At 35.6% G+C, this 26884-nt stretch overlaps 1 protein-coding gene across 18 annotated transcripts in view; it reads right to left on the reverse strand.

Moving 5' to 3' along the window:
• The window catches only part of PPFIA2 (PTPRF interacting protein alpha 2), a 446500-nt gene that overhangs the window by 286993 nt on the left and 132623 nt on the right, over nucleotides 1-26884 (reverse strand). For 2 of the 18 annotated variants that reach the window (XM_053921071.2, XM_053921068.2), the window contains exon 1: nucleotides 12179-12379. The exons of 15 other annotated variants lie outside the window; for them this stretch is intronic. In XM_053921071.2, coding sequence (XP_053777046.1) covers nucleotides 12179-12259 — 81 coding nt within the window. In that variant the 5' untranslated portion in view covers nucleotides 12260-12379. Of the gene's footprint in view, nucleotides 1-12178; nucleotides 12598-26884 lie in introns of those variants that run through there. One more of the 18 variants, XM_053921070.2, reaches the window with a different exon arrangement.

The following is a 26884-nucleotide window of genomic DNA, read 5'->3' on the forward strand; positions in this document are numbered from 1 at the left end:
ATTAAATTTGAACAAATATATTTATTTAAAATTTATGAATATTTAATTTAAAATCCTTACAACAATAATTTATGACCTTAATTATAAGTAAACAAAAAAACATCAACAATCATACACACACACATATACAAACATGACAAGATAATGAGGTTAATAAACTATCTTCTGTCAGATAATTAATATTTTATAGTTATAATGTTAATTTTAATCTACATATTCTCAACATAAAGATGCATATTGTGACCTTTGGGAAAATTGTAGGCATCCTGTATACATGTAGACATTTATTGGGCACTCAGTTTGTTCTCCTAGTAAATATATACTGTGTCCTTAAGGAACATATAGTATAATAGGGAAACAAATATGCATACTTAAATTAGACTTGTGGCAATTATTATAATTTAGGTAAGGAAATCTTTTTATGAGATCTTAGCAAGAGGGTAGATGAACCTAACTAGGGACTGTAACGCATTCATTAAGGACATATACTACACTGAACTCTAAAGAATTACTGAGATTTGCCCTGTCCCGTGTGGCTCAGTAGATTGAGTGCCAGACTCTGAAGCAAAAGGTTGTTGGTTCAATTCCCAGTCGGGGCACATGCCTGGGTTGCAGGCCCAGTCCCTGGTGGGGTGTGTACGAGAGGCAACCACACATCGGTGTTCCTTACCCTCTCTTTCTCCCTCCCTCCTCCTCTCTCTAAAAATAAATAAATAACATCTTTAAAAAGAAGAAAAAGAATTAGTGAGATTTGGGGGCAAAAAGGAATTGAAGAAATGATGGGGTATGAAGGAAGTTCTAGCAGCAGTGAGGAATATAGAGATATAGTGAACACTTTCTGATATCTTAAAGGAAGTCTACTACCTGTTTAAGACCATAGTCTGTTTACAATAAATCTCATTATAGCAAAGTAGGAAAGGTTTGGGACAGAGGTGGGGCATGACAGTCAGAAGGCGAGCAGATGACGGCACATTTATGATGGAGGGAGATCCAGGTTGGGCCAACCAAGCAGATTTTTTCTCCCTTGAATTTAAATTTGAGTAGTGGCATGTAGGAAGAGTTAGCCTATCTGAAGAGACCATCCTTCGGTTCATTCTAATAGAGAGATGTAAAGAGCTGTTCTGATTCCTTCAGGTCTTCATTCAAATGTTCTCTTCTTCAGGACACCTCCCTGCTCACATGGTTCAAGCTGCATATTCATACTCCCCCACTTTCCATGGTTTATATCTCCCCTTCGCATTTATCACCATTTGGCATACCATATAGTGTCCGATTTACTTTATCTATCATTCTGCTAGCTTCAATTTTCATTTGCTCACTATACATCCAGGGCATAGCTCAGAACCTGGCACATGGTTGGCTGTATGAGTCAATAAACTTGAACCTTTCACTTTTCTTTCGAAGTTTCACACATCATTCTAATACATTTTTTTTAATCTAAGAAAATTCTAAAAGTATAGTGGAAGACAGAATGGAGCTCTGTCTAGGATGGTCTCATAGAAAATGCCCCCTTGGTCATTCATAAAACATGGCTGGTATATATGGGTTGAAAAATAATTTTTTTCACCTATGTTTGTGTGATAGAGTTATTTTGAATATCCTTACTATTTTTTCATGTAATGTTCTTTCTTGAAGACACATTTGAAATTACCTGACTCTTTTAGCACAATATCACTGTATTTTACATAATGCTTTATTACATATATTTGGACCTGTTATGTATTGTAATAATTGCTCCTTAAAAATATAGGCCACATGTAAAATAAGTTATTAATAAGTATTTCCTGAAGGAAAGAAATGTATATGCAAATATATGAATTGCATTATATTATTGTTAAAACATTTGATTCTTCATGCACATATTTTAATATCTAAACAAAATGGTATTAAAACAAAAACACTTAAATAATAATAAAGCATACTCTTCAAATACAATGAATTTGTATTTTATTTATGATAGCTTATATTTCTTGGGATTTCAAAGAAGACTTCCTTTTTTTTGGCTTCTTTGTCATATTAATTTTGATACTTCTGTGGCTTCCCAGAGGCATATTATAACTTCAAAGATGGATCTTCTTACAAAAATTAGATTAATGATGTGTTAAATAAGAAAAACAAAAATGCAGGATAAAAGAAACAGTACGCTATAGAACAGTGTAACATAACATTGTGGTTCAGAACTGTCACTTTTGCATTGATTTGTAGAAAACAAATAATATTATTTTCTATGACTTCTGTGTTTTCCCCCAATATAATTAAAATTGTGAATATTTAAGATACAAGAACTAGAAAGGGAAATTAAGAAAAAAATCCCATTCACAATTGCTACAAAAAAATAAAATACCTAATAATAAACCTAACCAAGGATATAAAAGACCTGTACTTGGAAAATTGTAAGACAGTGAAGAAAGAAATTGAAGAAGATACAAATAAGAGGAAGCACATACCATGTTCATGGGTAGGAATAATTAACATCATTAAAATGTCCATACTGCTCAAAGCAATTTATAGATTCAATGCAATTCCCATCAAGATTCCACTGACGTATTTCACAGAAATAAAACAAATATTTCAAGAATTTATGTGGAACCACAAAAGCCCCCCATAGCAACAGCAATCCTGAGAACGAACAAAGTTGGAGGAATCATGCTACCTAATATCAAATTATGTTATAAGGCCATAGTAATCAAAACATTCTGGTACTAACATAAGAACATATAGATCAATGGAACAGAAGAGAGAGCCCAGAAACAAACCCACGTCTTTATAGTCCATTAATATCAACAGAGGAAGCAAGCACAACAGTGGGCTAAAGACAGTTTTTCAATAAATGGTGTTGGGAAAATTGGACAGATGTATGCAGAGAAATGAAACTAGACCACATTCTTACACCACACACAAGAATAAATTCAAAACAGATCAAAGACTTAAATGTTAGACCCCAAACCATAAAAATCATGGAAGAAAATATAGGCAGCAAAATCTCTGGCATTGCTTGTAGCAAATTTATTGGGTATATCTCCCCAGGCAAGGGGAAAAAAAGAAAAAAAATAAACAAATGGGACTACATCAAACTAAAAAGTTTTTGCACAGCAAAGGAAATCATCAACAAAATAAAGGCCACAGAATGGGAGAACGTATTCACTGACACATCTGATAAGGGATTAATATATAAAATTAACAAAGAACTTACAAAACTCACCACCAAAACATAAACAACAGTTTTAAAAATGGTAGCCTTGGCTGGTGTAGCTCAGTAGATTGAGTGCAGGCCTGCAAACCAAAGAGCTGTGGTTCGATTCCCAGTCAGGGCACATGCCTGGGATGCAGGTCAGGTCCCTAGTGGGGGGTGGGCGGAAGGCAACCATACATTGATGTTTCTCTCCCCCTCTTTCTTCCTCCCTTCCCTCTCTAGAAATAAATTTTTAAAAATCTTTTTAATAAATGGGCAAAAGACCTGAATATACACTTCTCCAAAGAGGACATACAGATGACATATGGCCAATTGACATATGAAAGGATACCCAATGTCAATAATCATCAGAGAAAGGCAAATTAAAACCACAATGATCTCTCACCTGTCAGAATTGCTATCATCAATAAATCTACACACTACAAGTGTTGTCGAGGATGTGGAGAAAGGGGAACCCTAGTGCACTGTTGGTGGGAACGCAGGCTGGTGCAGCCACTGTGGAAAACAGTATGGAGTTACCTCAAAAAATTAAAAATGGATCTGCCTTTTGACCTAGCAACATCACTTCTGGGATTATACCCTAAGAACCCTGAAACACCAATTCAAAAGAGCCTATGCACCCCAATGTTCATAGCAGCACAATTTATAATAGCCAAGTGTGGGAAGCAGCCTAAGTGCCCACCAGTAAACGAGTGAATAAAAATCTATGGTACAAAATAAGTATTTATAAAAGAAATCCAAGTATACTTCTATAACATCAATGCTCTGAAAGTTTATATTCTATAAGCACAAAAAGTATTTTATATAAAATTAAGACCTTGAAAAGATAATTAAATATATTTTAATAAGTTCCCTTATGTATGAAGTATTTAAAATGAAGTACTTAAAATGGTGAATATGCTCTGAGCATTTTCTTTAAATTAATATTAAGCTTAATAAATTACTTGTGGAATAAATTATGTTATGTTTTAGAAAGTACATTTATCATTAAAACAACATTAGCTAATTTTGATTGAGTGCCATTTTTACTGGAAGAAAATACTTTAGATATGATTCCATAAATAATCCTTCTAGTGTTTATGATGACTTCATGACCTACTCGCACTCCCTTCCAGCAGTCAAGGGAAGTAAAAGTACAGGAACAATCACAATCGCTCACAGCCCCGTTGTCACCTTGAACCATGTGTTTAATTCCGAACAGATGCTCTTAACCATTATGCAATCTTTCCGTGACCAATAGGGTAACACTGGAAAAGTTAACTGTGAACTGGAATCAAAAGTGGATTTGAAAATAAAATTATTTAATTAAAGTCACAACATTATAATAATAATATCTATATGTATCTTTAAAGTCAAACCTAATTATGTGCCGGTGTGACTTTTAAATAATTTTCCTTGAGTTGACTCTAAGATTTTTGTGCAGAAACCAAGTGGTTTGCTCACCGTTGTTAAAGTCTGACATTATGGGGATGCTCAAAAAGTGTGTTGAATGATTTTGCAAATTAATAGAAAAGAATTAATTTTAGGCAGTCTTCAATGTGAACATGAATTCATTCATTCAACCTACAAGCACAGGCAACTTCTATTTGACAAGCATTAGACTAGGTGTCAATAAACAGATGTAAGTATTGATAATTAAGTAAAATAAATTTTATGCTTTCCAGCAGTTCACAAACTAGGGTTAAAGAGATACAAGTGAGAAGCAAAATGTAGTATAATATACAGTAAAGTGCGTTATTGAAGTGCAAAGACAGGAGGATTTAACATATTAAAGTTCAGGGATGATATTCATGGAGTGGGTGGAAAGGGAACGTGAGCTTTTGAAACAGATTTACGAAATAAGGCATATCCACACATACGAGGCAGAAGCATCTAACCTGAATTAGGTTCTGGGTAAATATTCAAGGAGAGGTGATAGGGAAAAAGCCTCTGAAACATGTTTGCAAAATCAACCAAGCACAGGTGCTCAAAATGATAATTCAATGTGTCCAAGGATTTCATGTCCCCCTCCACCTGCCCCATTCTCCTCATTCTTTGCCAAGGTCATGTTATCTATTTCTATAGTGTTCCCTACCCCGTAAGCAGAGGCCTCCCACGTTTGCATTTAGTGCTCACAGACCTCTCTCCTGAGAGACAAACCTGTGTTTCCAACTGTCTACTCAATCTGTCCAAAACTGAACTCAATAATTGTTTTCCAAAGCTGTTCCTGCTCCATATCGCTGTCTCCCTCACGAGAAACGTTAGAGGTTCTTACCTTTTTCTCCTTATGTCCTTTTTTAGTAAGTTAAATTCTTTTGCATGTATCTTTTCATGACTTTTCTCTGCTCGGTAACTGTTCTAGCTCACATTCTTGCTGCCTCTATTGTGGTCTACAGACTCCGACTCTGGCTGCTTCTGCCGGTGCAGCAGCTGCTTATTGAACTCTTACTAACCACCAGGTGCTGTGCTCAGTGCATCAGATGCTTTATCTTAAGGATCTCCTCAATCACTCTTCTATATCCAATTTTCCTGCCCTTGAGGAATTACCTGTAATATAGAGCTATTCTAACTAGGTATAGGTGAAAGACGTGAAATACATTTGCGGACTCCAGCCTGGGAATATTACAACCATTTATGTATTCCTATGGGAAAGTCATTCTAACAACGAACTATAGAAATGATCCCTGAAAGTATAGTCTTAGGGAAGGTCATTCTAAATCAGGATATCACTAAGGCCTATATGATACAGAACAAGACATTCATATTTTTAGTTTGTAATTCAAATCAATATGTATTTACTCATGGTTATGTGCCATGCACTCTGCTTGATGCTGCTGACTTAATAGTAAGAAGGACATGGCACGTGTCCCCACAGAACGTATAGCCTGCCTAGCAGATTTCTACTAAGCAGAAACCGCTGCAGATGGAAGAGTTACCATGTCCCACATGGAGCCGCAGGGGCCATTCATTGGTTTCCAGGGTTGGCCTCACTGATGTAAAGAGTATTATTAAATTAACAAAGGTGGACATTTAGGAAAGGCTTTCCCCTTCAATTTACCTTTTTTTTCTTCCAGTACATTAGCAGGATATATGTTTATTAACAATTTGGTTACTATAAAACCGTAATTCCATCCTGGCTGGTGTGCTCAGTGGATTGATTGAGCACCAGCCTGTGAACCAAAAACTGTAAGTCCAACTAGGAGAATATTGGGTCAATAAAAACAGAATGAAGAGATGTAACTAAATGAAAGTCTAAAGTTTAAAAACCTAATGAGTCTGTATAGTACAATGCTTCGAAGTGGCAGAACCAAACTTCTGTAAATTTCTGAATTAATAGACAATTTAGATTAGATATTAGGTAGCCTGGAAGACTTTTGCAGCCCTACTTAATCATCAACACTTGAACCAGCAGAACATGGAAGAAAGAGCACCGAGTTTTGGATTCTATAACCCTAGATTCAGACAGGAACTACATTACTTACTCTCTGCATTATTAACAACTACTTGGGTACCTTTTGTGAGCATCAGTTTTATTTTATTTTATGTTTTTCATTTGTAAAGCAGGGAAATCTTGACAATTCATTTGGACATTGTGGAAAGCTACTGACTTGTTCTCCCTGCCCCAGTCCTATCAACCCAGCCAAGGCACAATCCATATTCTAACTAAAGAGAAAATACAAGCCTGTGAGTCCTCACTGAAATTCCTTAAACCTCAAGTCCAAGACCTTGAGGATGACATTTAAATTTATCTTTATATTCTGGAATTTTACTTTCAGGCATTTACTATCTCTAACTTTTGCTCCAGTTATACTATACTCAGCCTTTCCCACACACCAGTAAGTATCATTGAACATGGTGGCCCCATCTGCTTCAAACACCTCTTGTGTTATCTCCGCCACTCATAATCATGGCTGCATACAATTGGGTAACAGAGGAAAACCTCAATTCTCTCATTTAGCTGGGGACCTCCGCCTCTTCTACTGTGTAACCCTGGAGCTGCCAAGGGATCCGTCATTCTTGGCATCTGTGCCTTAATTCCAACCATTGTTCTAGATACATCCAATGCATTTAAAAAGTATCAACAATAAGAAGTTATAATGTGCTCCAAATGATAGAAAAATAATGGTGGATTTCTAGTAGTACCAAAATGACCGAATATAAAGTTTAGTTTTTTGCTGAATAGGCAGAATTACCTCAATCCCTTTGCTCACAAAGATACGGTGTCTGTACTAATCACCAGTAATGGTTTTGAATGAAATTCATCATGCAATTGAGATTTCCAGCTTGCCTATTAATCTTCTATATATTTCAAGTGCTATCCCTATCTGCTAAATTGGAAAGTATATACTAATCAAATTTTAAATTTCTCTTGATAAAATGTGAAAATACCAAGTAATCAAAAACAGTACAGAGATATAAAGAAAAAGGTCTAAAAAATGTTGTCTATCGTAGAAATATATTTTTAAAATTATTTATTTTTTAATAATTTTTCAATTATCGTTCACATTCTATATTATTTTATATTAGTTTCAAGTGTACAGCACAGTGGGTAGACAATCATATACTTTACAAAGTGTTCCCCCTGATATTTCCAGTACCCACCTGGCACCATGCATAGTTATTACAATATTATTGACTATTTTTCCTATGCTGTACTTTACATCCCCATGACTATTTTATAACTACCAATCTGTACTTCTCAATCTAGAAATGTACATTTTAAAATGATAAAATTAAAACATGTCATTAATTACTCAGGGAACTTACCTATTTTGAATAATCCAACCATGGTAGATAAAGGCTGAGTATTAAATTTACCTTTATATATGTTTAGATATTTTCTTTAATAATATATATAGTTATGCCTCATAAGCTGCCCATATAGTTAAAAAATTGTTGCCTATTGTGTTAAATATTCATATATAATCACTTAACTTTTAAATGTATGCCCCAGCTGATTTAATAGAGATATCAGCAGCATCTATGTGCTAGAGACACAGATTGATACAATGTTCTCAGGGATTAAAACAAAGCATAAGTGTTTTAATAGAGGCAGAAACACGTAAATGATCAAAGAAAAGGCACTTAATAAGACATGCAGAAATGAGGGGAATGAGTGAAGTCTTCCCGAGGGAAGTGGCATTTAAGACGAGTCTTGAAGTAAAAACAAGTCTCCAGTGGGCAGGCTGTGAGGAGGCAAACCAGCGAAAGCACACGGACAGCTTTCTGGGGAAGCAGAGTTCATGAAGCCGAGTGTTGCGTGTGTTCCATCCAGACCACAAAGGGCTTTTTATGCCAAGTTGGGGAAATGAAGTTTAGTCTTTAAGGACAGGGGTTACCTGAAGTAATTTAAGCAGGAAAATGGCAGATGAGTATGTTTTCATATTTTGTGATAAAGTGTCTTTCTCTAATTTTCGGCGGGTCCCTGGGGCAACAGAGTCAGCCACTTCTACACACAGTGTTGGCAGCTAATGTTAATGCTGGGAGTGAATGGCGAAGAAATGTATTTTAAACAGAAATAATTCCTTTGTGGGTTCAATAAATGAAAGTGTGCTCCTGTCAGAAATAAATTCCTTTGATTTGAAGAAGTGGTCTGCAAACTTTGTTTTTGTAAATTTGGGGTATTAACCCCTTATTAGATGTATCCTTGACGAATATGGCCTCCTTTTCAGGGGTTGGTTGTCTCTTCATTTGTGGATGGTTTCCTTTGCTACGTAAACACTTTGTAGCTTGATGTAGTCCCGTTTATTTATTCTTCTTTTGTTGTCTTTGCCCGAGGCAATATATCAGAAAAAATATTGCAACAAGAAATGTCCAAGAATTTACTTTGTTTTCTCCTAGGTAGGATTATTATGGTTTCACGACTTACATTTAAGTCTTTAATCCACTTGAGTTTACTCTTGTGTATGGTATAAGAAGGTGGTCTAGTTTCATTTTTTTGCACGTATCTGTCCAATTTTCCCAACACCATTTAATGAATACTATTTTAACCTCGCTGTATGTTTTTGCCTTTTGTCAGATATCATTTTTGATATAGCACACTATTTGTTATTGTTGTTCATGAAAGATTGCATAGAATGAGTAAATCTAAAATAAGGAAACATTAAGGGCCTCAGAAAAGTGTATTCCTCGTCCCTACCATCTCTAGCAGATACTGACACACTCCTATGAAACCTCAGTGCTGTGCAGTTTGAAAACCACTAGGTTAAGATAGTAAATCTACAGGAAATGAGGAGGAGCATTAGTCATCAATACCTCTCAGAAAATTAACACATTAGGTGATTAACCAATCTAGAGATTCAGTAAAGCATGTAAATGGTTTTATTTGCAAAAACAGAGCTAAATGTAAAATCCTGTTGGACATAATTTTTTGAGAAATAAAATTAAGAAGTTACCTCATTCATAGGTATTATATTATATGTTATGTGTATATCCATTTAATTTTGCTTCAAAGTTTGCTTCCCATTTGTATTTATTTGAGCCCCATAAATTGACAGTTCTAATGTATACAAATGTTATAATTAATATTGTACAGTAGCATTTAATCTTAATTTTTGTCAATCAAAGGGCATTCTAGTCAACTACAATGCAGAACTTAATTTTGATGATAAATAATTTACTAAACATACACAGCAAATTGAGTGTCGGCATCATCCATGGTTCAGGCTCTTCTGAATAGAAAAATGCTGATAAAATTATATTCATAGTAATAGAGACCTCACACATGAGGAAACATTTAAATTAAATGTTAGATGGACTAGACAAAAATAGCATGCACATGTGTGTAGAAGTATGAAGGTATTTGACTACATTAAAATGCAATGAAAAAGAAAATCTGGCAATTAAAAACTCCCTGAGCTTGTTACTTGTTGCCTTTTTACCTTTGAACTATTCAGATCAAATGCATTCTAAATATTTCTTTTAAAATTTGATAATGTATAATTTTAGCAAAAATGGCAAGATGGTTTGAATATTTGACGAGAAGATGAAACTAAAACTCAATATTATTCATGCTAAGCTATCTTCAATTTTTTTGCATATGTTAACTCTTGTAATTTTAAGAAAGTAAGCATTAAAATCCAACTCCTTGATGCAGTACCATTTCAGAAATGCATTTATGCCATTCCATAATGAGAATCAATTTGAAAATTTAACTAATCACTTTCAAAAGATACATTTTTTTGAGAATGAACTATTACTTTTATAGCATCTCATTTCTTATAACAGTATTTCAACCAAAGAAAATATATTGTCTTAAAATATATGAAAATATATAAATATGAAAAATATTCACGTTTAATTCTGTTCCTTTGAAATAAAAGCAGAGTCAACTTTTACACATCTTTACCACCATGCTTTAAAATCATTTTTCTTTCTTCTCTTCCACCAAAAACTAACAATACGAACTAAAATTTCAACACATTTACTGGTATCATAATTTACAAAATCAAATATCATTTTGTAAATTAAAAATGTAAGATGGAGTTCATATCTGGCAACATTTCTATTCCATCTGAAATCCTAGAGTTTTTACACAAATTGTTATAACATCAACAAAATAGAAGCGTGGTTAAAAATCATTCCAGTGTATTTTCAAAGAAAATCGCCTGCCCAGAAGGCTGTCAGCAAGATCTTCACTGAAGGAACTGTGGAAAGCCTGTGTGATGACTGAGCATATGGAATTTACTGACCCTTAAACTTTAAGAGACTGAAGTAGAACACCTAATGTCAAAAGCTGCCCCAAAGAGCCAGTTACAGGATATTGTAAAGAGTGTTTATATCAGTGTATGGAGAAGAAAAAAAGTAATAATTCTGTATAAGAGCCCCAGGGCACTTGCATTTTGAGTCACTGCCACAATAAGAGATCACCACTGGGCAGCGAATACATTCTCTAACAGCACAGACGTGCACTATCAGTAGACATCAGTGTAAAGCAGACAAGGCGACAGGATTAAAAATAGAAGTATAAAGCGGGAGAGAGAGAGTAATTATACCCACTGCGTAGAGTTTGCAAAGGCAAGAGACTGTAGCAAACAAGATGTGCATTCATTCAGAGCCACCTTTTAAAAGAATTCAGACTGCCTCTACTACATTAATTCACTAGGTAGTTATAGTTTTTTTCATAACATTATAACTATGTGGCAAAATAATTAAATGCCAGGATGTTTATGTTCCCATAGTGTAACATATACAGGGAGAAGAGGTTCAATTTCCCTTTTCATGTAAAGATGACATGACTGAATTACAAAGTAAACCTTAGTACTGAAAGATGCAATTTGAGGATAAAAATGAGGTAGAATCTGATTAAGTTTAGACTTAACCATTTTCTAGATGGAAGACTGATTTATTCTCAGGCAGTGGAAATACATTTAGTAGGCAACACCTTTGTAACTCACTATTATATGTATATTATAAATCATTTTGACTTTTTGATAACACAGAAAATCTTCCATCTTAATGAGGTTTTACTTTGTCTCAATATGAAAAGCATATTAAATGTGATACTTAAGCCTTCTGTATTATGGATTGCTCATATATTGCACACATAAAAATTTAAAAAATAAGAATTATGTTAAGCTATGTATATGAAATACAAAACATTTTTCTAAGCCCAGAGGACACAGTTTGCAAAGTTCCATAAAATGTCATTTAATCTTACTCTCTCTGTGATACATAAGGGAAGTAAATCTATAATGTCCACCATATTATAGCTATAAATAACAGTATCAGTAGACACATCCCATAAACCCTCAAGGATGATACTGTAGAAAATTTTAAAACCCCCGTGAAAATTAAGTATTCACTACTACTTTGCTTGAATTCACAGAGAATCTTAATGCCATCTTATTTTCATATTTAAAGCATAGATTAAATGGACATACCCATTTCTTACATTCTCTTTAATACTTCCACACTTTGCAGTTTTCTTTTTCTCATTTTCCCTTTATTTTAACTTTGACTACATATTAACTTCTTAAGTAGTGAAGCCATTTAAAGTACACTTACTTGAAAAGTGTAAAACCGGGTCCCATTAGGAGGATGCACTTTAGGGGAGCCAGAAACGGTGTTCATATCCGAGAAAATCATTTCTGATCACAGACAATATAATCCACAAGGAGCTACAGATGCAGAGCAGAGAGCTTAGCGTACAAATAAATCCTTGCCTGCATTGAGGGAGGCTAGAGGGGAAAATGAAATCTGCCCCATCCTTCATAGACACACAGTGATAGCATTTAGAATCTTTCTCCTACGTTTGAAATCTAAGCTGAAAGGTTATCAGCCACTGACCTTTTGTGCAGCTAGTTCTTTAGAACATACAATGTTTTAAAAAAAATTTTTAAATACAGAAAGAAAAAAGCAAGAACCAACAATAAATGGAGCATGTGCAGGATCTGGCAGTGCTGTGGACCTGCCCATCTGTTCTCAGTGATAATCACCCCCCTCCACAGAGTCTAGCAGAGTGATTATGCTAAATATCCTGGTTAACCAATAACATACAGTTTCATTTCAGGGGAGTGTGCACAGTGCAATTCAGAGGACCTCCTCTGACTAACCTGAAGCATGTTTCGTGTACTGTTTAAAGCTGGATTCAGTAACAAAATATTTTCCTGTAACTCTGATTTCCATGTTTCCAAATCTGTACAGTATTTTCAAAAAGATTTTCAATTTTTGTACACAGCCCTTTATTTTAAAGTAAAGAGTCATTTTTAAATTTATAGATCAAATCTGGCTAAGGCACCCAGGCACAAGGCATAAAATTCAGTAAAGCTATATAATACTAGGGATATTATCAAATAAATTGCACTAAAATATTTCTACTTTTCTGAACTCCTAAAGAGCATCATAATGTGAACATAAATAACCATTATTCTATTTCTTCATCTTAACTCAAAACTTATTAAATTTCACAGTCAATGCCTAAAAAGTACATTATTTTAAAAATCAAACTATCTCTTATGTATAGAAAACAATTAACAATATATCTTTTAGATATATAGATTTTTGAAACAAAATCCAAAAATATTAATTGTAAACATCTAGACTACATTGCAAAGCATATTTATTTTCTGTGTCTTTTAAACAAATTATTCATTCTGCATAAAAGATCATATTCAGATGACTTTACACATTTTAGAGGTAAAAATAAATGTTCCATTTACACATGGTTCCAAGGTGGAGACTTCGGGAGGACAGAGACAAAATGAGCCAAAAATGGTGTGTTTGTGAATTTATCCAGGATGAGATAGTTATATGTAACCAAGAACCTGAAACCACCTGCTTTGAATCTGAGGCTATAAACGAAGTACAGGGTCTGGCACAAATAACTCCCTTTTTTATTACAAAATCTTTTGTTAAAAAATCATAAGGATGTAATTCTGTAACATTACACTATCATACTATAGCACGCCATATGAAGTTTTAGGTTAAATGTTCAAATTAAAACTATAAATTAGTACACCCATATTATTACCCTACCAACCACACTCAAGCAGGTGTTACTTTGGCAGGGCCCTGTATAATGGTGATGGGCTCTTAAAACTTCACTTATTATTCATGTATACTTTGACTCTCCAATTATGATTCAAATTTATAATATCAATAAGGAGGAAGCAGAGAAAATTATTCTCAATTTCTTAGATGGTATTCCTACCTCCTGGTAAATTTTGGAAATAGGTAATTGTTTATCTAGCTAACTACTAAATAGACTAGGAGATATTTCTAAATAAGTTTATTTTTTAATTTTAAAATTTTTATTACCCACACTATTACAGATGTCCCCATTTTCCCCTCTTCGCCTGCCTCCACCCAGACTCTTGCCCTCTTCCCTCTGGCCCTCACCACACTGTTGTCTGTGGCCATGGCTTGTGCATGTATGTTCTTTGGCTAATTCCTTCCCCTTCTTTCATTCAGTTCCCCCTTCCCTCTGACAGCTGTCAGTCTGTTCCAAGTATACATGCCACTGTTTCTCTCTTGTTAATCAGTTTACCTTGTTCATCAGATTCCACAGACAAATCATATGGTATTTGTCATTCTCTGACTGGCTTATTTCACTTAGCATAATGTTCTCCAGGTCCATCCATGCTGTCGCAAAGGTAAAAGTTCCCTCTCTTTCACAGTCTCATAGTATTCCATTGTGAAATTGTATCACAGCTGTTTTTATCCACTCACCTACTCATGGGCTGTTTCCAGATCTTGGCTATTGTAAGTAATGTTGCTATGAACATAAAGGGGCATATATTCTTTCAAATTGGTGTTTCAAGATTCTTAGGATAGATTCCAAGAAGTGAAATCACTGGGTCAAAAGGCAGTTCCATTTTCAAGTTTTTGAGAAAACCCCATACTGTTTTCCATGGTGGCTGCACCCATCTGCATTCCCACCATCAGGGCACGAGGTTCCCTTTTCTCCACGTCCTCGCCAGCACTTGTTGTTTGTTGATTTATTGATGACAGCCATTCTGACAGGTGTGAGATGATATCTCATTGTGGTTTTAATTTGCATTTTTCTGATAACTAGTGACATTGAGCATATTTTCATGTGTCTATTGACCATCTGTACGTCCCCTTTGGAGAAGTGTCTATTCAGGTCCTTTGCCCTTTTTTTAAACTGCATTGTTTTTCTGCCTGGTGTTGAATTGTATAAGTTCTTTATACATCAGATATGTCATTGCTGAATGTGTTCTCCCATACAGTGTGTTCCCTTTTCATTTTGTTGAATTTGGGGATAATTTCAGGTTTATAGAAAAGTTGCAAAGATAGTACAAAGAGGTACCTGGAGAACATCATGCTAAGTGAAATAAGCCAGTCAGAGAAAGATAAATACCGCATGATTTTACTCATATGTGGAATCCAGTGAACAAACTGAACAAGTAAAATGGGGACAGACTTGTAGATGACGAGCAGATGACAGCTAGTGGGGGCCGTAAAGGTGCAGGGATTGAACAAATGAAAAAGGACTCATGGATATGGACAACAGTGTGGTGATTACTGGGGCGAGGGGCTTATACGAGCACTAAAAGGTAATGTAAAAAAAAAACAATAAAAATTAAATTAAAATGTTTTAAAAAAAGAAGTTCCCATATATACTTTACACAGTTTCCCCAATTAACATCTTACATTACTGTGATGAAGTTATCAAAACTAAAAAACTGATACTGGTACCTTATTATTAACTAAATTTAGACTTTATTTGGACTTCACTAGTCTTTCCATTAATCTCCCCTTTCTGTTCTGGGTTGCAACCTAGGGTACCACATTTATTTATTTTCCATGTTACCCAGTTTCACCTGGTCTGGGATAGCTTCTGCTCGGTTTTTTATGACTATCAAGAAGAACTGCCCAAGTATCCTGAAAGACATCCCTTGCTCTGATGCTTATATTAATTTTGTTTAATGATGCTCATACTAGACTAGGGCTATGGATTTGGGATTTGGATTCACCAGAGAGGTGAAGTGACCTCATCACATCACATGGGGGATGGTGCATGATATACATACATCACTAGTAATATTACCCTTCACACTGGGTTAAGGTAGTATTTGCCTGGTTTTTCTATTGAAAAATTATTATTTTTCTCTTTCCATACCCTATTCTTTGGAAATTAGTCACTAAATCTAGTGCACTACCAATAGGCGATAAGGAGGGGTAAAATTAAGATTTACTTCCTGGAGAGGGTAGAATTGGCATATATTAAATGGAAGTTAGCTGTATAGAAAGTTTGCTTCTTCTCCTCTGATTATTTTTTCCATTATTTAGTTTTATCAGTATAAACTATGGTACAGTTACTTTATAATTTGGGTTATAACACAATACAATTTATTTTATTGCTCAATTGTTGCTCCTGTTTACCTTTGACATGTTCTCACTTTTTTTTGTTTTTTTGGAGCAAGGGATGATGATTTTAAATATGTTTCTTTTCTCCTGTATCAACTGCCGATTTGCTAAAAGTATTGGTCTCCTTAACTATAATTCTGATTATCCCCACATGTCAACTTGAAAAATTGTTTTACATTTTTCAGAATTATTTAAGCAGCCATATTAGTTTATTTTAAAAAAATAATCTATTTTTATTCATTTTGATTTATTAGCCCTCATAGAATCCATTCAAATGATTCTTCAATTAAATAAACTATATAAATATATCAGTTGTGGTAATCAGTGATGTATGTAAGACATTTTTGTTCTTCTCATTTGAAAATATGTGTTGGGATCATACTTTCCCCTGTGGCTAGTGGGGCCCCATAACTCATGCTTACCAACGAGCTGTCAGTGGAAACAATGTCTCCAAAACAAAAGTGAAGCTTCTTGGAAACCCAGGTTTTACAGGAAAAATTTGCTTGCCAAATAAGTTATTATGGTTTAAATATAATCTTCATGTACTTTTATGCTCACCTGTAAACTGGCCCTGATACAATTTAGAGCAGACAATTCACAAGATCTCTCGTTGTTATTGTAGGAGAGCCAATAAATCAAATGCCCCTGTATTACATGGCGTATTCCTGATATGCTCTCATATATTTACTGAATTTGCATCAAACAGCAGGTTATCTAAGTTAAGAATTCTAAAGCTTTTTGGTCGATAAGAATATGTCTTTTTCATTTTTCTTGTGTGAGAAGAAAAAAAGAGCAGTAGGAATTAATGTTAAAAGAGGCAGGAAAAGGAAACATTATTAATATATAATTAATATGTAAGCACTGCTCTATTTTAAAGGTTGTTGAAAATTGTCAAAATATACATTCTCTTCAAATTTTTTTCTGTAGGCTATTTGTGATAATGACATTATTTCATTCTTCTGATGGCCTATTTGTAGAAAACTCCACTTTCCCTCTCTGCCTGATAGATACAGGAAAAGTGGTGTCCAGGTCTGAAAATTGCGAAGGATCTAGAATCCTCTCTTGTGCCTGTGGTTGTAGAGGGCCGGTACAGTTTCCAGGCCCCGGAGGCATAATTATAAAAGATACGGTCTCTGTCCTCAAGACACTTAAAATCTGATGGGAGAGATACCCACTTATGAGGTAGATAATGAGTGTGACAATTCAAATGCAGTCTAATGAATGTTAAGGATGGGCTTAAACCTAAGGAAGTTCATCCTAAATGAGTTCATCTGAAAAGAACCCACTCAAGAGATTTGTCAGAGTGACCCTGGTGAGAGCAGGAGGTTAAAGGCTTTCCCAAGAGAAGGGAAAGCCCTTCCCATTGGTGTGTGTGCAAAGATATAAGATGACATGGAATGTTTGGGGAGATATGGCAGGAAACATTTCAGGGCATAAAAGTAACTGCACTATATGTGCTTTTTCATTTATAAACATTTTCTCAAGTGAAATTAGTAGAGACTTAGTCTGGTCAACACCCTATCTATGATATCAAATAAATTTAGAACATTCTTGTCTCAAAAAGATATGAAATATAGCATCTATTTTCATACTTTGGGTTAGTTATACTTTGGTTTTGTTTTTAGTTTTCCAAATAACTTTCCAAGATTATTTTGGCTTGTCAAGAAACTTCATTCTTCATCTGATTGCTTTTTATTTATACTAAGATGATTTTAGGTATTAACTTGAAAGTAAAGTACAATATTACTATATGAAACAAAATTTAATATGCTTATGATAGTTTTCAGACAATATCAACCACTTGAAGGGTAAATAATATGTCCATTTTAATTGTTACATTTAGAACAGCAACCAAAATCTCTCCAGATTAACCTTTCACCAAGAGAAGTGAATTAAGAGTATGAACTCTTGCCCTGACTGGTGTGGCTCAGTGGACTGAGTGCTGGACTGCAAACCATAGGGTCGCTGGTTTGATTCCCAGTCGGGGCACATGCCTGGGTTGCAGGCCAGGTTCCCAGTAGGGGGTGCACAAGAGGCAACTACACATTGATGTTTCTCTCCCTCTCTTTCTCCCTCTCTACCCCACTCTCTAAAAATAAATAAATAAAAGTTTAATACCAGCTATCTCAACCACTTGAATGTTTATAGAAAGAAATTGTAAATGAAGAAGTAAAAGGATGACTAAATCGCACTTTCTTAAAAATGGGTAAAATAAAGTCCTAAATCCAGACACTTGTTTCTAATAGACTAAGAGAGAAGATTCCCACAAGTTATCTAATACACCCTTCTGCCTCTGGGAGCAGTTACTCATTAGCCTTCTGAAATGTATGTTATCAGTTTGATTTTGTAAATAGTTCAAAAAATACTTTAGAGCCTACCATTCAAATTTTGGAAGATTGGGCTCAAACATATTTTTCTATCACTTCAAAATATTTTTTTACTTAAATAACTGTAGATATATTCTGCTTCAAGACAATAAATTCAATATAATTTTTCTTTCATTACATTATTGATACTGGATAAAAAGCTAAAAAAATTATAGAGTGATAAGAATTTGGGGAGTTAAAGGAATATACTGAAAAGAACTTCTTGTCTGCTATTAGTTTCTGGTAAATGTGCAGGGGGATAAAAAATGCCATGCTGGACAAGAATAGGAGGGGCCAGTGGTGGGAAAGAGAGGAGAAGGAGAGGAAGAGCAGGATGAGAAGCGTGGAGAAATATCACTACAACTTACACCATATTACACAGTTGCACTGTAGGATAACAAAGAATGTTATAGTCAAGTATTCTGTTAGAAGTCATTCCAGATGGAGTGAAATTTGCAGACCAGATGGGCAATACATCCTAGAGAATTCATATGGATGGCATATGGAAGCCAGTTAAGCATATACTGCCAGCTAAGTTATCTACCTATCATCTACCTAAATATATACTCACATTTATATATTCTCAAACATATATTTTCTATTTATATGTGTATTCTTATCCTTGTATCATAAGTTTTACAAAATGCAGCAAAGATTACCCTCCATAGACAGATGGAACTCTAAGTTTACATTTACATTTTGCTTCTGAGTTACCTACTTCCTAGGTGCCACAGCTGATTCTACACAAGTTTCTAGGATTTGTCCACTCATCCATTCATTCACTCACTCATTTGTTCAACAGTCCTTATGGAGGAGTGATGTTGTGCCAGACCCCTAGTACATTTAGAACAGAAATGAAGGGGAAGTGAACCTAGTGGAGAACACCTTGCATTTAGTCGTAAGCCAATGAGAAGCTCCTTCGTACAGGTGTAGTCAGTCCTAGCTGTGAGCTCTTTTTGGAGGGCATACAAAACAAACAAACAAACAAACAGGAAAAAATCTCCTAATGCCTTGGAAGGGATTTTCTTCCAAGTTCAAGTGATTTCTTTGCTAGCAAACCATTCATTGAGATGCCCCAAATAAATGAAAACAATATTTAGAATTCATTGGGAACCCTCAAGATTTGCAGCCATGTAGCCAAAAAATTTAAGCATATTGAAATTTAAATTTATAAGCTCCCATTTATAAAGGAAAGAATATTAAATCTGGCTTACATTCAATCTTGATGATCTTGATGATAATGTGTTGGCATTTTACATAATCTATATGTGTGTAGATTCCAGAGCACCTCTGACAACAGAAAATAGAAACTACAATAGAACAATCACTCCCAGGCCTTGCAACATGGCCCAGCATGTCAAAACACCACCTACGGCCTAGAAAAGCAAGATCCAACCACCCACACCCCCTCCCACCTCCAGCATGACTGAACCACACGCACCCCCCTTAGCCACACTCACAACGAGTGTCTACTCAGTCGAAAAACAGTTTTCCTAAAGGCAGCAAATGCAGTGTACTATGCAGTCAAACAGGTTCTACTGATGCTGAAACGGTTTTCTGAAACTAAAAGAGTTAAAACGTATGTTTTACACGATTATAAATATTTTCTTAATAAACAAGAACATTCTTCACATAATATATGCTAAGTAAATGTCTACTGAGTAGAACTGAAAATTTACATAATTCATGAAGAATTCACACTAAGATCATAATATTCAATTATACAATAGAGACCAAAACTGGTGGTGATCTGGGCAGTCCTCTGCCCTGTTGTAAGCCATTTAAAAAACGAATGTCAGGCTGCTTTTGAAGGAACCACATAATCCCATAGTGTCCTATCCCAATGGTAATTCTCTATAACCATTTTTACCTGGTGGTGCTAAGTTTATACTGAACTATTAGGAACTATTTGTTATTTTTTTCAAATATTTGAGTTTAGAGGAAACTCAGCTATGACTGATGATCCTTGAATGTGAACATGATTATATATTGAAATATATAGTTATATGTATGTGCACACATGCATGTATTCATGTATGCATTACATACCGATCAAACATGTCTGTACATGTGTTTGCACGTGTGTGCATACACGTGCATGCCTACATGTATATTGTCTTTGGAACTGAAATTAGAAAATTTTAAAATAGTGTCTTATTTCCATATTCCTCCTTTTCTTTTACTTTAGTGTCTTTTTGCTTAAAGCACATTTTCCACAAATATTTACATGTATTATGATAGCCCATGAACAGATTTATGTAAATTAAAAATGTTAAATTGCATAAAATTCAGGATTGAGTTTTGTTTTATTTTGTCCTCTTAAAAATATAAATTGATTAGAATGCTATAATTTTACAACTCAATAATTTTATTATATTTTGTTAAATTTATCTCATATTCTGAAATATGTCATCAGCCCGATGTTACAAAAATCACATTAAAGTTCTATGAGAGTCTGTTATTTCCTCACTACCACTCTGAATGCCAGATGTTCACATAGTTCAAGTTTTTATAATAATACCTGCAGGAATTTCTGCACTCTGACTTCTTATAAAATAAATAAAGTTAGATGAGAAATATTGGGTCCTTCGATGGCATGAGAACTACATATGAAGTATTATATATTGAAATTAAACTTGGACGTACCCTACATGCTCTATTGTATAGTACAGGTTTAAAGTTAAGTTTCACTCTTCCTCAGAAACTGGTAAAATTCCTAGCCATATGTGAACAAACAAAATATTTCCACTCTGATAAGTCTATATTCTCTATTATATTTACTGTCCATGTTCAATATATGTTCTCTAATACTTAGCACTAAATTATTGTACCAGAATACAAAGAATTCTCTGTCAATTATACAGAATTTGGATTTTATTTTTTTAATCAGGATGCAAAATTTCTAGGTAAAGTTTCACATGAAATATGCTTTCTTAGGGAAAAAGTTATTCCTTATATGGAACTTCTTGTCTATCACTAAAAAGGAATAGAACAATATATGACATAGAATAGGCATTGCTTAGTATTTGGGAAATAATTGAAACATCTTCCTCTGGCTGTGTGTGTGTGTGTGTGTCTGTCTGGTCTGTCTGTCTCTCTCTCTCCATGGTAATATAAATTATCTCATTTTTACTTGCTGACCAATCCTTAGAGTTCAAAAAATGTTTATTCTCCAAACTTATATGCACTCATCCACCCAAATGCCAACACAGCTAAACTGATCTCCATGCGCCCATTGACAGAGCACTGAAAGAAATAACACATTAAAGGGGAAAATGGTATGTTCCAAGCAAACAAATCATATGTTCTAATGTTTTTCATCTAGGACACTTTATTTTATTTTATTTTTATTTTTTAATTAATTTATTTTTATTCAGCTACAATTGTCTGCATTTTCTCCCCACCCCTCTATCCCACCCCAGCAAGTCCCACCTCCCTCCCCCACCTCTATCCTCCCCCTTGTTTTTGTCCCTGTGTCCTTTATAGTAGCTCCTGAAAACCCTTCTCCCTACTGCCCCTTACCCCCCTCCCCTCTGGTTATTGTTAGATTGTTCTTAACTTCAATGTCTCTGGTTATATTTTGGTTGCTTTTTTCTTTTGTTGATTAGGTTCCAGCTAAAGGTGAGTCATATGGTATTTGTCCCTCACTGCCTGGTTTATTTCACTTAGCATAATGCTCTCCAGTTCCATCCATGCTGTTGCAAAGGGTATAAGCTCCTTCTTTTTCTCTGCTGCATAGAATTCCCTTGTGTAAATGTACCATAGTTTTTTGATCCACTCATTTGCTGATGGGCATTTAGGTTGCTTCCAGTACTTGGCTATTGTAAATTGTGCTGCTATGAACATTGGGGTGCATAGGTTCTTTTGGATTGGTGTTTCGGGGCTCTTAGGGTATAATCCCAGCAGTGGAATTGCTGGGTCAAAAGGCAGTTGCATTTTTAGTTTTCTGAGGACATTCCATACTGTTTTCCACAGTGGCTACACCAGTCTGCAATGACATATTTCACAGAGATAGAACAAACATTTCAGAAATTTATATGGAACAATAAATGACCCTGAATAGCTGCAGCAATTTTGAAAAAGAAGAACAAAGCAGGAGGGATCACAATACCTGATATCAAACAGTATTACAAGGCCACTGTAATCAAAACAGCCTGGTACTGGCATAAAAACAGGCACATAGACCAATGGAACAGAACAGAGAGCCCAGAAATAACCCCAAGTCTCTATGGTCAATTAATATTTGACAAAGGAGGAAGAAGCATACAATGGAGTGAAAATAGCCTCTTCAACAAATGGTGTTGGGAGATCTGGACAGCTACATGCAAAAAAATGAAACTCGATCACCAACTCACACCATATACAAAAATAAATCCAAGGTGGATAAAAGACTTAAATATAAGTCGTAACACCATAAAAGTCCTAGAGGAAAACATTAGCAGGAAAATCTCAGACATTCCACGCAGCAACCTCCTAACAAAGCAAGGGACATAAAGGAAAGAATAAACAAATGGGACCTCATCAAAATAAAAAGCTTCTGCATGGCTAAAGAAAATAGCATTAAAATACAAAGAGAACTAACAGTATAGGAAAATATTTTTGCCAATGATACCTCAGACAAGGGTCTGATCTCCAAAATATATAAAGAACTCACACAACTCCTCTCCAGGAAGACAAACAACCCAATTAAAAAATGGGCAAAGGACTTGAACAGATACTTCTCCAAGGAGGACATACAGAGGGCCCAGAGACATAGTACACTTTATTTTGAACACTTTGTTTATATCATTCCAGAAGACACAGATTTAACTTATGGAAGAGAAAAAGAATCATGATGGTAACTGATTCTATGTGAGTGCTTTTAGGGTAATACCGCCATGTGTAGCTGGAAATAATGGAATGTATTTTTAAAAAATGATCAGTTTATATAGATGAACACTCCATAATAGCACCATGTTTAAAAATAAAGATTAGTCAAATTAGGCAATATTGGGCAAAACTATGGAGTAGTACTTTTCAAAATCTCTATTACCACAGTTGCCATGGCAGAAAGTACATTATTTTCTCCTTTATTTTATTTTGTCCAAGAATGCTTTTTGGAAGACAAAGCCAATCACTGTTCCATTTTCTATTTTATTAAGAACAAGAATAATGGCTCAATAATGACCATTTATTAAATTATATTTTATGGCAGCCACAGTACTTCCTTTTACAAAGCCCCCTAAATAATGTATTTATTCCTCAGTTACATATAAGGAAACTGAATGTTAAAAAGATTATAACCTGTCTAAGATCACACGAGTGATAAATGAACAATTCATGTCACTCGAAATCAGGTCTGTCTGGTTACAAAGCCACACTATGAATGAAAATTACATCCAGGCACTGACTTATCAGCCAAAAAATTCTAATTCAGTATAGAATATGAAGAAGGAATTAATAAATGCCTGATTGATTAATTCATTTCATAGATCCAAATACTTTTAGGTAACTGATTATTTGATGAAATATGTATTTTTACTTTCTGGACACATTCAAATTTTCCTCGTGGATCAGACGTAGTCTGTGGAAGACAGAAAGGAACACAGAACCACTGGAAGGCGTTGGTCCAAGCAGTTGCTCACGTTTCTGGCCTGAGCAGGGGAAGGGTGAAATCACCCCCAAATGCGATGGAGAAGGCTGCAAGAGAATCAGGTTTGGGGAAAATTCAGTTGCTCAGTTTGATACATGTTGAGTTTAAGTTGTCTATTAGTCAGCCAAATAGAGGTGTCTCACTGGCAGTTGAATTTACAGATTTGGAAACCACATTAGCATGCAGGCTACAATCCCCCAAAACAAAACAAAGCAAAAAACTGGAATGAAGTCATGGGGAAGTGAATGAAAATACAGGAGAGAAGGAGAGAAGAGGTGCAGGTTCAAGTCCTGGTGCACAGTAAGAGTCCTAGGAGACCGGAGAGCAACAGTAAGTAGGAACAATCGGTGAGGTATGGGAAGACCAAGAGAGGGGTGTGTGCTGAGAGTCCAGCGATTAACGTGAATTAAGTAGGCAAGAGTGATCATCTGTATCAAATGCTGCAGAGTTCAAAAGCTGAGGACTGAGAACAGGGCACTGGATCTAGTCACATAAAGGCTGGCTCCAGTAGACATTTGGGAGAAAAACTGGATTGAAGTAAGTTTATGATGAAATGGGGGGGAGAGAATTTGGAAACACTGTTCTTACACAACAGTATTAAAGCATATTTTTGTGAAGGGAACCAAAGTAATGAGACAATGGCTGACAAGGAAAATGGAGAGAAATAAGAACAGGTTGTTGTCCTACGGAAAATGTTCATGGGGAAAAATCGATGATGTAGGATAGGAAGAGGCACATTTCTGGAGCTATGTCCTTCAGCAGGTGAAAGTAGACAGAATCTACGAGAGAAGAGATTGGCTTCAGAGAGGAAGAGGACAGCATCTTTGACAGCAGGGTATGTGGACTGCCATGCTTGTAATCGGGGTGGCAAGAGTTTGTGCCAGTTGTCAGGAACTTAGAAAGCAAGGATATCAGGTGAGAGTCAGATTGGGGGAGACAGTGGTGAATGTTTGAGCAGTGAAGGAACAGTATGAAACTGTTATGCAGGAGAAAAGCAGAATATACACAATACCACATTAAACAACACAGCTTAGATGTGCAAGCAAATCAGTTGACTTTACCTCCTTAAATTAAAAGCTTTTGCTGTGGATGAATGGATTGCAAAAACTATGAAGTTTTTACAGCATGGCAGAGAGCAGTTTAGAGCACATGCTCTGTGGAGGTAGCAGCCCCACAGATCGGTAACAAGGAAAGAAAGGGCTGAGCCACAGGTGTCCAGGTCATTCTCTCAGACTTGCTTACCAAAGGAAACCCCTTCTTACTGGGGCAGTGGAAATTATGTATGCCCATAATTTTTCATGACATAATAAACTCTTAATGTGCATCTTTATTCTTAACTAAAAATTCATGGTCTATTTTTTCTTCCATCATCTTGTCAATGCCCTCAATCTTCATTTCCTAATATACTTTGAACCGTTCAGTAAAAAATTATATTAATCCAGTCGTCCAGCTTCTCTGCTACAACCTGATTTGGCGTGTGCTGGGGGCATACCTCAGACAACCAGTGCACTGACAAGCTCCCATCCTCAACCCTAGTAGCACCTTCTACACTGCCTGGCCCTCACTAACTCCCACTTTCTTTTCACAGCAGCTCAATAAACCTTTTACGGTCTGTTTACGGTCTTTCTCCATTGGTTCTCACTCACTGTCCACAGATTAGCAGTTCACAGTTTGATAGTGAAATCTCCCCTCTTTGTTTTGTTTGTTTGTTTGTTTTACAAACTTACAAGTATTTGTTCCTCTCCTTATCTTTTTTCTCTCATTTCAAAGTCTGGAACTGATACTCCCACTTGAGTTATGTCAGAAGGAGAAAGAGAAGCTTCCTGGAAATTTTAAGTCCACGTGAGGATCTTCTTATGCATCATTAGTAATGGCTTGCATTCCCTTTACTGGAGCAGTCTCTTTTATGGGTTTTCCTTGCTTGTCTCTTTAAAGCATTCACATATTCATTCTCTAAACTTAAGTTGCTACAGAATATCTCCTGACATTACTTAAAATCCAAGATGGTTAGAGATATAGAATACCCTAGAGATCCTCTAGCACAGTAGAACCTCAGAATCCTCTAAGGTGCTTTGAAAAATAGCAATGTTTAGGCTTCACCTCTAATGATGTTACTTTAATTAGTTTAAGGATGCCAAATGGGTACTTTTCTAAATCTCCCCAGGTGTTTTCCAATGTGCAAACAGGACGAATGAGTCACTGATGCAGTGCAGTTCTTTTACTTTGTGCTGAAACTGAGCGTAAGAGAGATTAGAATGTCCTGCTCTTCTTGGCCATACAATGAATCATTCTGAGCTAACTGGGGCAGTGCTTTTCACCCAGTGTTGCAAATAGGTTATAGGTTTGCTGAAACATCAGTCTCTCGGCATCAGGTGACTCCATAAATCCTGAGACTTCCATAGCTCCTGTGGTACTCAATTCTAGGTTGGAGCATTCTCCTCTGTCTCCATTGCTGTGATGTAGACATAGAATACTTTTCTATTTGTGTCATACTGTGAAAAAGTTTGAGCAACCCTGGTCTGGTTTACTCTTCTCCTCAAAAACTCTGTGGCCCATATTCGTCTTTGAGTTTATCTTTTCACCTTTTTCTCCATTAAATTCCATTTTTTATGTTGACCCTCTCTTCTAAATCTAGGTCACATGACCAGTTTTGTGTTATTAGTATATTCTTCAGTCCACTAGCTAAATAAGGAATGAAAAGGTGAAACACCACTTAGGGAATGACCACAGCAACACTTCATTTTGGACATATTGATAGTGCATTATTAAAAACGTCCTGCGTCACAACGTCTCAGATGGCAATGTAGACACTGAAACCACTAGGGTCAAGTCACAGCTCGGTAGCTTGTTGAGGAGGCCACGCAGACACACGATTAAGAGTTT

The sequence above is a fragment of the Desmodus rotundus genome, chromosome 3, assembly GCF_022682495.2.
Source record: "Desmodus rotundus isolate HL8 chromosome 3, HLdesRot8A.1, whole genome shotgun sequence".
In the NCBI taxonomy this organism is placed as follows: Eukaryota; Metazoa; Chordata; class Mammalia; order Chiroptera; family Phyllostomidae; genus Desmodus; species Desmodus rotundus.